The sequence below is a fragment of the Podarcis melisellensis genome (genome assembly GCF_964234715.1).
Source record: "Podarcis melisellensis genome assembly, chromosome: 14".
Taxonomy (NCBI): Eukaryota; Metazoa; Chordata; class Lepidosauria; order Squamata; family Lacertidae; genus Podarcis; species Podarcis melisellensis.
In genome coordinates, this window is record NC_138546.1 from 44,156,088 (window position 1) to 44,169,792 (window position 13,705).

The following is a 13,705-nucleotide window of genomic DNA, read 5'->3' on the forward strand; positions in this document are numbered from 1 at the left end:
CTCTAATTTTTATTATCTTTTCTGTTTTACAATTTAAAATACCCATTTAAACATCCTTAAAATATCAGTGGCTTCCCTTCTTCTCTTTCCATGGTTCATTTTACATATCTTAAATCCCTGCATATTTTACAAAAACTAAACCATTCAATATTCCATTACAGTGGTACCTCTGGTTAAGAACTTAATTAGTTCTGGAGGTCCATTCTTAACCTGAAACTGTTCTTAACCTGAGGTACCACTTTAGCTAATGGGGCCTCCCGCTGCCACTGCACTGCCGCTGCACGATTTCTGTTCTCATCCTGAAGCAAAGTTCTTAACCCGAGATACTATTTCTGGGTTAGCAGAGTCTGTAACCTGAAGCATCTGTAGCCTGAAGCGTCTGTAACCTAAGGTACCACTGTATTACATTCATCAAAACTTATTTACACTTACATTAAATTATCTTAATGCTGCCAACATTTTCAGGTGTACACAATTTCCCCCCATGTATTCAATAAACATTTTCTAATCTTCTCTAAACGTATGTTCTTCTTGTTCTCTTATTTTTTATGTTAAGTTTGCAAGTTGTGCATATTCTGTCAGCTTAAGTTGCTACTCTTCTTTGGTTGGGACCCCGCTCGATTTTCATTTTGGGGCTAACAAAACATGGGCCACAGTAGTGGCATACATAAATAATCTTTTTTCTCTCCTGCGAATTTCCGTCTGGATTATCCCCACAAAAAGGACTCTGTTTTCTTTTTTGGGTTTTTTTTTTTTGGAAATGTACTTTTAAACATTTTTTTTCAATTCATTATGGATTATTTCCCAATACTCTTTTACCCTTATACAAGTCCACCACATGTGAAAGAACCATCCATGGTTTACACTGTGTGCCTGTGGACAAGACTCATGCTGCTTAAAACGTTTGTGGAGCGTCTGCATGATGATTTCTCATATTTCCAAAGTTTAGACCAGGGGTCAGCAAACTTTTTCAGCAGGGGGCTGGTCCACTGTCCCTCAGACCTTGTGGGGGGCCGGACTATATTTCAAAAAAATAATAATGAACGAATTCCTATGCCCCACAAATAACCCAGAGATGCATTTTAAATAAAATCACACATTCTATTCATGTAAAAACACACTGATTGGCGGACCATCCGCGGGCCGGATTTAGAAGGCGATTGGGCCGCATCCAGCCCCCGGGCCTTAGTTTGCCTACCCATAGTTTAGACTATGAGTGCCATAGTTTATGTAGGCAAAACAGTATCACCCATGAACAAGAGGGAAATCTCTACGGGCTTCAGGAAACCAAGGGCTTTTTTGAAGTAGAAAGAAACATTACTGTGCCAGGGGGAACATAAGGGAAGGGGAACTCCTCCTCCCAAAACTCAAGTCTAATTAGGAATGAGCATACTCAGTGGGCAAGGAATGTTGAGTGACTGTTGGGGTGGGGAAGAAAATGTGGTGGGGGGAAATGGGAGGGAATGGCAGGGATCCTAAAAAAGGACCACTCCACACCGCTCCCATATGTTATTTAGTTGGTTTAAAGCCTAGCTGTTTAATCCAAGTTTAATGGGTTGGCAGCTCTGCAACACTGATGATTATCATCCCCCAAGGTGGATTTCTCCAGTTCTCTCTAGGTTCTGCTGGAACGCCAGTGAACGGAAAATCCTTCTGACCCCAAAACCACATCTGCTGGGCAAGACCGCTTCCATTGCCACGAGAAGAAACTTCCCTGGAGAAGAATCCTTTTCCGAAGCTGCCGGGGCTTCTGATTACCATGGCAACCTCACCTTGGCTCTGGAGATGTGCTAAATGAGCTAGCGGAAGGAAAGTCACAAATCTTTCACATGTATTAGATGCTCATAGACAGCTTAGTCCCACTCGGCCATTCAGGGATGTAGAAACAAGGCCATCGTGTCCTTGCCCCAGTGATGCCTCTAAAAGGCTTATTTCCCCTCCTTATAGGAAAAACCTGAAGCGATGAATCATGTAACAATACTCCCAGGGAACCACTCCACTCTCCCATGTCAGCGTCATTATATTTCTTACCTTCCTTCTGGGTATTATTCTGCATGTTTGCAAAATAAAAATAAATAAATAAATGCAGGGCTGTAGCATTTGCATGTGCTTTGGGAGTCTGCTTTATTGAGCACAACTTGGTTGGTTGGTCCAAGTCTGGTTTAAAGATCAAGAACCTGAAGAAGAGAGAGTAGTACAGGCCTTGAGGTTGACTGAGCAGTCCAACAGGCAGAGATGGAGAAATCTGACAGTTGCAGTTCTCTGCGGTTCACATTTTCCCAGTCTTAAATGTTAAGAGTAATTGTTTAATTGACATTTGTCACGGCCACCCAGGACGGGTCCCAGCTCACAAGAGACCTCACTCCGTTGCAGTTTATTTACAGGAAAAGTTTATTGAAGATTTCTGCTTCTCGTACAGTTCAGCATCGTGGCCGTACGTCTGTCACGTTAGACCGCTGAAGTCCCCTCTGACTCCTCCCCTCTTCCACACCAACTTAATAGCCTGGCTCTAGACCACCTCTTCCTCTCCTTTCTTTTCCGCAGGGTCTTCCTGCCCCCCTGGGTTCCCTCTCTCCGTGACTCGCCTGAGGCTGAATCCTCTGCCGCCTCTTCCCCCCTCCTTCTGGCTTTAGGGCCGGGCTCCTCCCCTGAGCTCTCTCCATTTCCGCGCGCCTCTACGTTTGAACTTGGCGCGCGTACGTTGCTGCTGACCTTTCTTTCGACCGCTACACCACCCCTTGTTCTGCTCTCCACCCTTTCCGGCTGAACACCTTGCTCCAACCCCCTTTCTCTGTTCTCTCCTAATCCTGCTCCCTCCGAGAGGCTGACGACTCCACCCCCTTTTCTCCGTTCCGGCTGAGACGCCTCTTGCTGCGTCTGTCTTCCACTGGGCTCCTCTCCGCTTCTCCCTTCTCCTCCCTTTTGCTTGATTAAGGTAACCCCCTTTTGAGAATCCTCTGACTCGCTGCTCAGACTCGTGGATTCCCTCAGAATTCCGTCATCTTCTTCCTCATCCTTCTGCCCCTCCTCCCACTCGCTCTCCGTCTCCTCTGTCATCTCCTCCTCTCTCCCAGAAACCCTGACAACATTGAATTGGGAAATAACTCTTGATGTGTTTGAATGTGTGTTGCTGAAGGTTTAACATGGAAAATCCATTGAATCTAAGAAGAGATCTCTGGGAATCTTATCAGTTACTAATAAACTGTTAATATATTTGCTCTGCTACCTCTCACGTGGTGCTTAACTTTAGATCATGTGAGAGGGTTCTTCAGTTGCAAATTGTCATTTTGACGAGTGTGTCTTTCTCTGAAAGCCACCGAAGACAAAGGTGTGCTAATGAAGTCTCTCCTGAAGACAAAATAGCTGCAGGCTAATGGAGGTTGGGTGGAGAGACAGACCTTTGATTTTAGGTCTGTTTGGAGTTATTTCAAATTTGTAAGAAAATGAACCTGTGTTAGATATGCACATGATTCAATGGGGAGTGTGACTTTTTAAATCCTAGCTTTCCTTCAAGAAACTCAACACTGTGTACATGGTTCCACCCTTTATCTTCCTAACAGCCCTGTGAGGTAGGTTTGGCTGAGAGAATGTGACGGGCCCAAGGTCACCCAGTGAGAGCTTCATTGCTGAGTGGGGATTTCAACCCAGGCCCTGCCAGCTGCTATTCAACATGCTAACCAATGCCCCATATTGACCCAGAGTAAAAACAGCAGCTTCCAAGAGAAAAGGCACACCATCAGCATTGCAAGGGAACATTTAAAGGTTAGATCTAATATTGGATGTAACTAATGGCAAATGATAACAACAAGCATGAGAATGGAAACTGCCTCATCACCTCCAGTCTGTATCCATTGCGCGTACGAAACTGCAGTCTTGTATCTTTATTTATTTAGAAGATTTACAAACTACTTAGGTAAAGGGGGGACCCCTGACCATTAGGTCCAGTCTTAGACGACTGTGAGGTTGCAGCGCTCATCTCGCTTTATTGGCCAAGGGAGCCAGCGTACAGCTTCCGGGTCATGTGGCCAGCATGACTAAGCCGCTTCTGGCGAACCAGAGCAGCGCACGGAAATGCCGCTTACCTTCCCGCCGGAGCGGTACCTATTTATCTACTTACACTTTGACGTGCTTTCGAACTGCTAGGTGGTCAGGAGCAGGGACCGAGCAACGGGAGCTCACCCCGTCGCAGGGATTCAAACTGCCAGGCTTCTGATCCCACAGCGCCACCCGCATCCACTTACTTGATAAAAAAAAGCTCTCCAAGTGATGTGCAAATAAAATGAGAAATGAAACACAACTAAGCCCACAGTGCAAATAAAAAACACCACACACACATTACAAGCAAAGGTTCCCAGCTACTACTCACCCTCTCCAGGATTTTGGCTGAAATGAACTCTCTTGACTTGAGTAACTGGCCGCTCTCATCAAAATAACTTTGCCATTCTGAACTGTCAATGGGCAACTTCTTCATACTCTGGAAACAAGTCAAGAGATTACCGTTCACCAGGATGCAATGCAAAAGGACTTCAGGATATCCCACCCCATGATGTGGATACCAAACAGGTAGGGATGCCAATATTGGGGGAAGGTGTGTACAGCCACATTCTTTCTTTTTTAAAAATAATATTTTATTGAGTTTTCCAATTTAATAATCCAATAAAAACCACAGTATGACATTCCAAAATACAATACAATAAAAAAAAGAAAAGAAGACTTCCCATGCCCTGAATTTCGCAGAATGCTAATCATCTAATATCACATCGCATTTCTTAATTAGTCTTAATTAGTCAATAAACCATTCCGATGTCAATCCTTCACTTAGTTTTCATTTAAGTTTGCAACCACTGGTCTATTCAAACTTTCGTCTTCATAGTTCTGGTGAAATATTTTCCCCTAATATTGTCCACTTCCAGCAATTCCATTTTTGGTTTCTGCCTACAGGAGCCATAATACGCCAGATCCCAGACAAAAATACATCATTTGCTCCGGGCAGCTGTCCAGAATATCCCTCCATAGTCTCGCACCATCTCCCAACTCCCAAGGACAAAGTACCGTATTTTTTGCTCTATAAGACTCACCTTTTCCCTCCTAAAAAGTAAGGGGAAATGTGTGTGTGTCTTATGAAGCTAATGCAGGCTGTACAGCTATCCCAGAAGCCAGAACAGCAAGAGGGATCACTGCTTTCACTGCGCAGCAATCCCTCTTGCTGTTCTGGCTTCTGAGATTCAGAATATTTTTTTTCTTGTTTTCCTCCTCCAAATACTAGGTGCGTCTTGTGGTCTGGTGCGTCTTATAGAGCAAAAAATACGGTAACTCCAATCCAATATTTTTTCCTTCCTTCCACCGAGGAAACAGCAGCAATGTTCTTTTCAAACCCACTTGCGTGTTTCAAATTGTTGCTTTTCGGGGGAGGTTTACCCAGTAAAACTGCAAATACATATATATCAAAAGAGAATAAAAAAGGCTCACCTTCCCCTGGGGTGTACAGCCACCTTCTAATCATACAATTAAAGTGCTATGATGCCACTGTAAAAAGTCACAGCTTCCGACAAATAAATCTGAGAGATGCGGTTTAAGGGTGCTGAGAGTCGCTAGGAGACTCCCCATAGTCTTGCACAGAGCTACCCAGAGTGGGTGAGCAATGCCAGAGGTAGCTCCTTGTGGGGAATAGGGGTCACTGTGGGAAATTAAAATGGCAGCTTCCCATTGTTCCTAGCATTTCAATTTCTCACAGTGCCTTGGAGCAATGCTACATTGGGGACACTGCAGAATTAAAATGGTATTTCACCACCCAGGGTTAATTCATGGTCCCAAATGTAGCCATTGCCTGAGGATGTCGCTGGGAGGTACTGGCACTGAAGACAGCAATTATATGTCGCGGAAAGAAGGGTTTGGACAAAAAATTCTTAGGATGAGAAGGATGTTAAGAGAGTGTGAAGTATTAGAAGGTGTGCTGCATAGGTGGCCATGTGTCCTACTTAACAGAGGACAGTTATCTGTGTGAAAGAGTTCTCTATTTGTTTTGCAGCTGTTGTATTGCAATTTTTTAAATTCTCGATTCTGTGCATTAAAACCAAAATATAAATAAATGATAAGTAAATGGTTTCTAGCAGACTGAAATAAACACAATTAAAAGACATGACCTGGCATTTATATCCTTTTCAGAAGGAATCTGTTAAATTAACAAATATTCAAACACACACAGGCATTTTATGCCCATTTGTTTTTAGCGCTTGCTTTTATCAGTATTTTTTATTTTAATGAATATTTGAATTGTTCTTTGTAAACTGCTTAGAGGCTTTCTGTGGAGTATGTGGCATATGGCTTCTGTTAAATAAAAAACATATCAAATTAGGGCAGGTAAAATACAGATTTAAAACCTACAGTGTAAAACCTGACAGGGGACTTATTGTACTTATTCAGCTATAACTTGTGTAGAGGCATATAAAATTCACAAATGCAAATTGTATGCCAATTTGTGTCTACTTTTTGTGGCAATTAATGTGTGGCCACACAAACCATTCTTGCCTTGAGCATTGCTTTAAATCCTTCCACAGGGTGATCCTCACCATTTATTGACCGATCTATTGGTATTGCAAAAGCTTTCAGCGTTCCAAATGGGCCGTGTCATTTTCTACAGTGCACTGCAAAACTGTCAAAGAAGAAGTTTGCTGTGGAGTCAGATAATAGCCTCAAATATATTTTATTCCCCATGTGGTTTAATGTCTATATGAAGCCTCTGAGTGGAGTCATAAGGAGTTTGGGAGTATGTTGTCAGCAGTGTGCTGATGACACACAACTCTGCTTCTCCTTTACATCTGCAGGTGAGGCAGTAGATATGCTGGACTGCTGTCTTGCCTCAGGTAATGGACTGAATGAGAGCCAACAAACTGAAACTTAAATCAAATAAGACAGAGGCACTGTTAGTAGGTGGCTCCTTAGACCAGATTGTCAGGTACTGGGCAGAGGAGGAATGGCAGAGACTGCCTCCCCATCCTGACCCTTCCAGGGAGGAGAAAGAGGAAGACAGTATAGATTGACAACAGCGGTTTGAGGTAGCTCAGAGGGAGATGAGGGGGAAAGCTGGGAAATCATGGGAGAGCCAGAACACAACCCAGCTCACACGTTGTCATTAGAAAGCATCCCAGACCCTCCATCTCCCAGAACTTGGCGAGCCTTAAAAGTAGGAGAGCAAAGAGCTCAAAGGCAGAGGGTATGTAGAGGAGATGGTGAGAATGACGAACAAGGAAGTGGGGGAGATGACGGGTAGAGATTCATTCGGGACAACGCCATTATCCAAGAGGCTGGGTTCTATAGCCTCTCCCTGTAAGACTGAAATAAAAAAGGGTGGTAATAAATTTTCCCTTGTCTTTATACTTTCCTGGGCAACTATCTGGAAGCCGCTGACAGCATCCTGACAAGATGGATGGTAGGTTTCCTGCTCTTGAGGAGGTTTCACTCCCTCTTAAGGAGAAGGTACATATCTTGAGTATGACCCTGGATCCATTACTGTCACTAGAGGCCCAAGTGGCCTCAGTGGCATGGAGTGCCTTCTGTCAGCTTCAGCTGGTGGCCCAGCTACGCCCCTATCTGGACAGAGATAGCCTAACCTCTGTGGTCTACGCTCTGGTAACCTCTAGGTTGGATTACTGCAGTGTGTTCTATGTGGGGCTGCCTCTGAGGATGGTTCAGAAACTGCAGCTGCTGCAAAATTTGACAGCCAGGTTGTTCAACAGAGCAACATGGTTTGAACATATCACACTGATCCTGGTCTGACTGCATTGGCTGCCAAATAGTTTCCAGGCCCAGTTCAAAGAGCTGGTGCTAACCTATAAAGGCTTACATGGCTCAGGACCTCAATACCTTAAGGACTGCCTCTTCCTATATGAACTAACCAGGACCCTGCACTTGTCATCCAAGGTCTGGAGGGTGACAGCACGAGAATGGGCCTTTTCTGTGGTGGCTGCCTGTCTATGGAATGCTCTCCCTAGAGAGGCTGTTCTGGTGCCATAATTACCTCTCTTTAGGTGCCAGGTGAAAACATTCCTCTTTACCCAGGTCTTCAGCCATTAAATAATCTATGGCTTGTTAAATGTGGTGTGGAGGGCCTGTTATTATTATTATTTTATTATGCTGTATTAAGTTTTTATTATGCTGTGTAAATTATGATCTTAATTTTGTACACTCCGCTGGGATGTTTGGATAAAGGGTGGTATATAAATCAATCAATCAATCAATCAATCAAACAAACAAATAAAATGTTTATATGACTGCTCTGAGGTTTTATTACAATCAAATAGTATATAAACCTTGTGTGCGTATATATCTCTTCTCACTTCCTTCTCAAATGGCACATTTTCCAATTGGGAAACCTGAGCTGGGATATTTGTACTTAGGTTTAGTTACAAAGGAGCTTCAAGACTGAATGTGTAATTAGTTACAAACAACCTGAAGAGAGGGACTGAGGAAATAAAATCAATGACATCGGGCAGAGGGGGCCATTTAAGCAAATCTCATCAGAATCACAGAAGCTCTGCGGCCTATGGAATTGAAAAAGAAATTATGGGATTTTCAAGGCACAGGAATCTCTTTGGGTCGAAAAATCATTGACGGGGAAATTGAGAGCTGGCCAAACTCTTCTAGGAGAGAATGCTATATTTATACCTACTGATAACTTGATAGCCTTGCAAGGTATTTGCAAGGCTTCCCATGATGACAATGCAAATCCAACAGGTGAGCACACAAATAGGAGGGGGGAGGGTTGTCAACGTCAAACAGGAAGTCCTTGCTGGCACCATCACCATTACATATACTTGCACTGAGTCGGACTGCTGGTCCATTTGGCTTATTATGGTTTACACCATGGGTAGACAACATCTTGCTGGGCATCTCTGGCCAATGGTCAGGGAAGTTTCTCTTGATGTTTACCCAAAATATGCTTCCCTGCCATTCCCACCCCTTGGTTCCATCTGCAGCACCACAGAACACAGCTTGATCCATCTTCTTGCATGACACCCCTTCAGATATTTGAAGACAGTTATCATGCCTTATCATGATTTTCCCTTCACCAGCTCTTCCAATTGGTCCTCATTATGCTAATGGAGGGGAACTCACCAGTAGAGTTGAGATAGAAGCCCTGAGTCCTACAATATTTTCTTCAGAGGACGTCGGGCCTTCAACCTTTTCTGCAGAAATCCCTTTCCTCATTGTCCCACAAAAATAGTCTTATATCACTCCAAACCAAACAGATCTGAATTCCCTTTACACTTCTTAGAGAAGCCAAAGGCTCCCTTGATCTTCTCCTTTGTCTTTCCATCAAATGAATGAGACTCATGGAGATGAAGTCAACTGTTTCCCCCTGCAGAACTGAAAGTGGTTACCATAGTAGCATGAGGTCACAGAGGCATGAGGTCACTGGATGAAGAAAGGATTTGCAGAATGGATGTTCTCTCAAAGGGCAAGGGCATTTGGAGATACTTAGTGTGAGAGATGTTTCTATATTTCTAGAATGGGGTTGGGAAACCTGTGGCCTGATGTTGCTTGACTTCAGCTCTCACCATCCCTGACCACTGACTATGTTGGCTGGGGCTAATGGGAAATGGAGTCCAATAACACCTGGATGGCCACAGGTTATCCATCTCTGCTCTAGAAAATGGGCAGAAGTGGCTTACTGGTGGGATGAGTCACTGTCCTTAAGACAAACTAGCTGGTGTAACATCAACCCTACCTCCACCAGGTGCAAAGTCTTCTGCAGGCTTGCTTTACCTGGCTGGTGGTGACTGATGCTCTTGCACATGCAGAGAGTGTGTATCTTGGGCATGTTGAGTTGTACAAGTGGGCCCTGCAACAAAATGTTAGAGGGTTCCTGTCCCAGCTTGCCATGTCATCTTCCAAGATTCCCTCCGCCCAATGCCACTACCAATCTTCAGGAGGGGGGGGGTTGTGGGCTCACGACCCCGCCCACACTCCTGCGGGGCTGGCGTCAGCCTCGCGGTAAGCAGGGATTCCCTTCATTTGCATTACCCACGGCGCCAGCAGGCGGCGAGCCGGCTGAGACGGCTCGGGTGGCGGTAGGCATTGGCCGGGGTATTGTCATGCAAATTAGATCGGGGGGGGAGGAACGCCATCACCTCCCCCAATGCTTGAAGGGTAGTTCGTTAAAGGACTCCGAGGGGCGTCGCCTCGTCCGAAACCTACGGAGGCTAGGGCCTAAAGCGCCCCCCCGAGTGGTAACCCCTCGGGGAGCGCCTAGGGATATGCATCTCGGGTGGCTCCCCCTGTTGGTGTTTAACCCTTCCCGGTTAGACCGAATAGTCGGTTAGGGGCCAATGCCTAAAGCCAATACCTCTCTTACCTGTAATCAATAAAGTTGTGGCCATTTCCGCCCATTAACTATAATACTTGTGTCCAGTGTCTTTATTTATTCCACCTGTGGGGGGGGGAGGGAGTAGCCACGCAATGCCACTACCGATTTCAGGAGGGGGGGTTGCGGGCTCACGACCCCGCCCACACTCCCGCGGGGCTGGCATTAGCCTCGCGGGAAGCAGGGATTTCCTTCATTTGCATTACCCGCGGCGCCAGCCAATCGGCTGGCGGCAGGGGCGGGCCTACCAGAGGCCACTTAAGGTCGGGCAGCCCTGGGCTTGCCCCTTTTCTCCCTTGCAGCTGACGCGGTTTCCCACCCACCCTTTTAGGTTCTGCCATTTGACTTTGCTATGGGCTTCGGCTGGTCGCCGCAAGGGGCCTGGTAGGAGTTTTTCCATTTGGCTAATTGGCTGGTTTTGGAGCCACTTGGTTTTTTCGCCTACCTCGTAGCAAATTGTCACAACTCCCTTGGTTTTGGCGGTAGGCATTGGCCGGGGTATTGTCATGCAAATTAGATCGGGGGGAGGAACGCCATCACCTCCCCCAATGCTTGAAGGGTAGTTCGTTAAAGGACTCCGAGGGGCGTCGCCTCGTCCGAAACCTACGGAGGCTAGGGCCTAAAGCGCGCCCCCGAGCGGTAACCCCTCGGGGAGCGCCTAGGGATATGCATCTCGGGTGGCTCCCCCTGTTGGTGTTTAACCCTTCCCGGTTAGACCGGATAGTCGGTTAGGGGCCAATGCCTAAAGCCAATACCTCTCTTACCTGTAATCAATAAAGTTGTGGCCATTTCCGCCCATTAACTATAATACTTGTGTCCAGTGTCTTTATTTATTCCACCTGTGGGGGGGGGAGGGAGTAGCCACGCAACACACACACAGCATTGCATGGCAACCAAGAATGCTCAGTCTTCATGATTCTGCTTTCTTTCTTTTAATGGAGTGCCCTTTAGGTTTTCTCTCCTAATTTTTTTTCCATACTTCTGCAAACATTGAGGCTCCACATCCTACAAACACACAGATTTGGTTTGTAGCCTTTTGTTTTTCAGTTTCGCACACAATCTTCTTGCCACTCTCCATCTGACTATATTTTAGAATCCTGTCTTTGCTGTGAGATCAGGTTCATTGCTGCTGGATCCTTGCGAGTCTCCTGGATGTAGGTATCAATAGATATTCCAGCAGATATGCACGTGTGAGAGGCAGTATGCCGCTGAATAGTAGTTGCTGAGAATAGCAGCTACTGTACTCAGGTTCTGATCACATGCCACCCTCAAGCACCTGGTTGGCCACTAGATGGGCCATTGGCTTAATCCAGCAGAGTCATCTTATGTTCTTATGGATCATAGAATAGTCTATAGTGACTCGCTTCCTTTGGAAACTGGTAAAAATGACAACATGGGTAAGTACAGATTGTGTGTGAGTTGTGGTCCACACATGCCTATTTGTGTGCCCTTTGGTTGCCACATCTATTGAGGATACTGACACAAAGGTAAATGTTAATACTTTGCAAAAGGGATTCAAGTGCAAAGCAGGAAGTTTAGATTTGTGCAACTGAAGTCTTGTTGGTGCTGTGGGTTAAACCACAGAGCCTAGGGCTTGCCGATCAGAAGGTCTGAGGTTTGAATTCCCGCAACGATGTGAGCTCCCGTTGCTCGGACCCTGCTCCTGCCAATCTAGCAGTTCAAAATCACGTCAAAGTGCAAGTAGATAAATAGGTACCACTCCGGCGGGAAGGTAAACGGTGTTTCCGTGCGCTGCTCTGGTTCGCCAGAAGCAGTTTAGTCATGACCTGGAAGCTGTACGCTGGCTCCCTTGGCCAATAAAGCGAGATGAGCGCTGCAACCCCAGAGTCGGCCACAACTGGACCTAGTGGTCAGGGATCCCTTTACCTTTACCTCATCCAAGCACAACCAACTTTTTGTGTGTCAGGGACTGGGCAGAGGAGGAATGGTGGAGACCACCTCCCCAGCCTGACCCTTCCAGAGAAGAAGACAGTTCAGAATTACAGCAGGGGTTTGAGGGAGGTCACAGCTCAGAGGCAGATGAGGGGGAAAGCAGGGAAATAATGGGACAGGAGGAGGAGGAGGAAGCACCTGGAGGGCAACAGCTGATGGACACAGTGTCTTTAGAAAGCATTCCAGACCCTCCATCCCCCAGAACCCATCAAGCACTGAAGGAGAACAAAGAGCTCAAAGGCAGAAGGAACTTTTCAGCACCCATCTCAATGACGCATGAGGAAGTGGGAGAGACGGGAGGGCGGAGACTCACTCAGGACAACACCATTATTCCAAGAGGCTGCATTCCCAAGCCTCTCTTTGTGATTATTTAATAAAGAGCAGATGCCAGGGGCTTTTCCTTGTCTTATCTGCTCCTGGCAAGCTGCTGTGGGGGTTGGATCCTCTGCTGCCTGACTCTGTGGTTAGGGAAGCCATGGGGAAATGCTTTGAGGAGTATGGAAGGAATGGTAGGTATTTATACAGGTAGATGCATAAATACCTCACAAGCAAATCAGGATGAGTGTATAATGAAGCAGAATGAATGCTCAATAAAGCCAAGATATAATGTAACTTGTGCATAAACTTTGTGGAAGCAAATTAGGATGATTGCTCAATAAGTGCTCATAAATGAAATAAATAATAAGTGGTTCATTTGAGGGAGCCCTAAAAGGAGGCTGATAATGGTTCATTGATGCTTATGAACCCCAAACCCATCAGATTAGATGATGATGCCATCACCAGTGAAGCTTTTAGGGCTTCAGGAAGCTTCAGTGGTGAAGTTTTGCTGATACCCTTGCCATAGAAGCTGAAAGAAATTGCAAATGGGTTGGAAGAGTATGAAATGAAGAGGAAATGAAGAAGAAAAGAGGAAAAACAGCAGAAGCAGAGGACCTCTTTAAACTCTGGAGACAGTTAATGGAGAAGGCAGCGTTGCTTGTTGGTTAATTACCTGCCCTGAAAGTGATACACTAGAAAATGAATTTTTAATGGAAAAATAATGCACTTTGCTAGTAATGTTCATTTCAAGAAAGCAAAATGGGAGAGGATACTAGACCTCCACAGGCTCCACTGGCGCTTCGATCACTGGGTTGCAAACAATACGGGGGAGGGGACGATGATGAAGAAACAGAAAATAGTAATATGCTTGCAGATTTAGGCAAGGGAAAACTTCAAGGGAATCATGGTGATAGCTCATTGTCCTTTAACTGAGTTGGATCATTTGTCCATCTAGCTCAGTACTCTATTCATTTGACTAACAGCAGCACTCTAGGGTTTTCAGTCCTGCCTGGATATGCCAGGGATTGAATTTGGGACCATCTTCACCCCAAACACATGGTATACCCTTTC

General features: G+C 45.6%; 1 protein-coding gene across 1 annotated transcript in view; it reads right to left on the reverse strand.

Annotated features, from left to right (window-relative positions):
- Positions 1-9,372, reverse strand: part of TBC1D21 (TBC1 domain family member 21) — a 50,951-nt gene extending 41,579 nt beyond the window's left edge. Inside the window, exons 1-2 of the mRNA XM_081887781.1 lie at positions 9,115-9,372; positions 4,367-4,474 (exon numbers count right to left, since the gene is read on the reverse strand). Of these exons, the coding sequence (XP_081743907.1) occupies positions 4,367-4,474; positions 9,115-9,207 (201 nt within the window). The 5' untranslated portion in view covers positions 9,208-9,372. The remainder of the gene's footprint in view (positions 1-4,366; positions 4,475-9,114) is intronic.
- Positions 9,373-13,705: the final 4,333 nt, after the last annotated feature.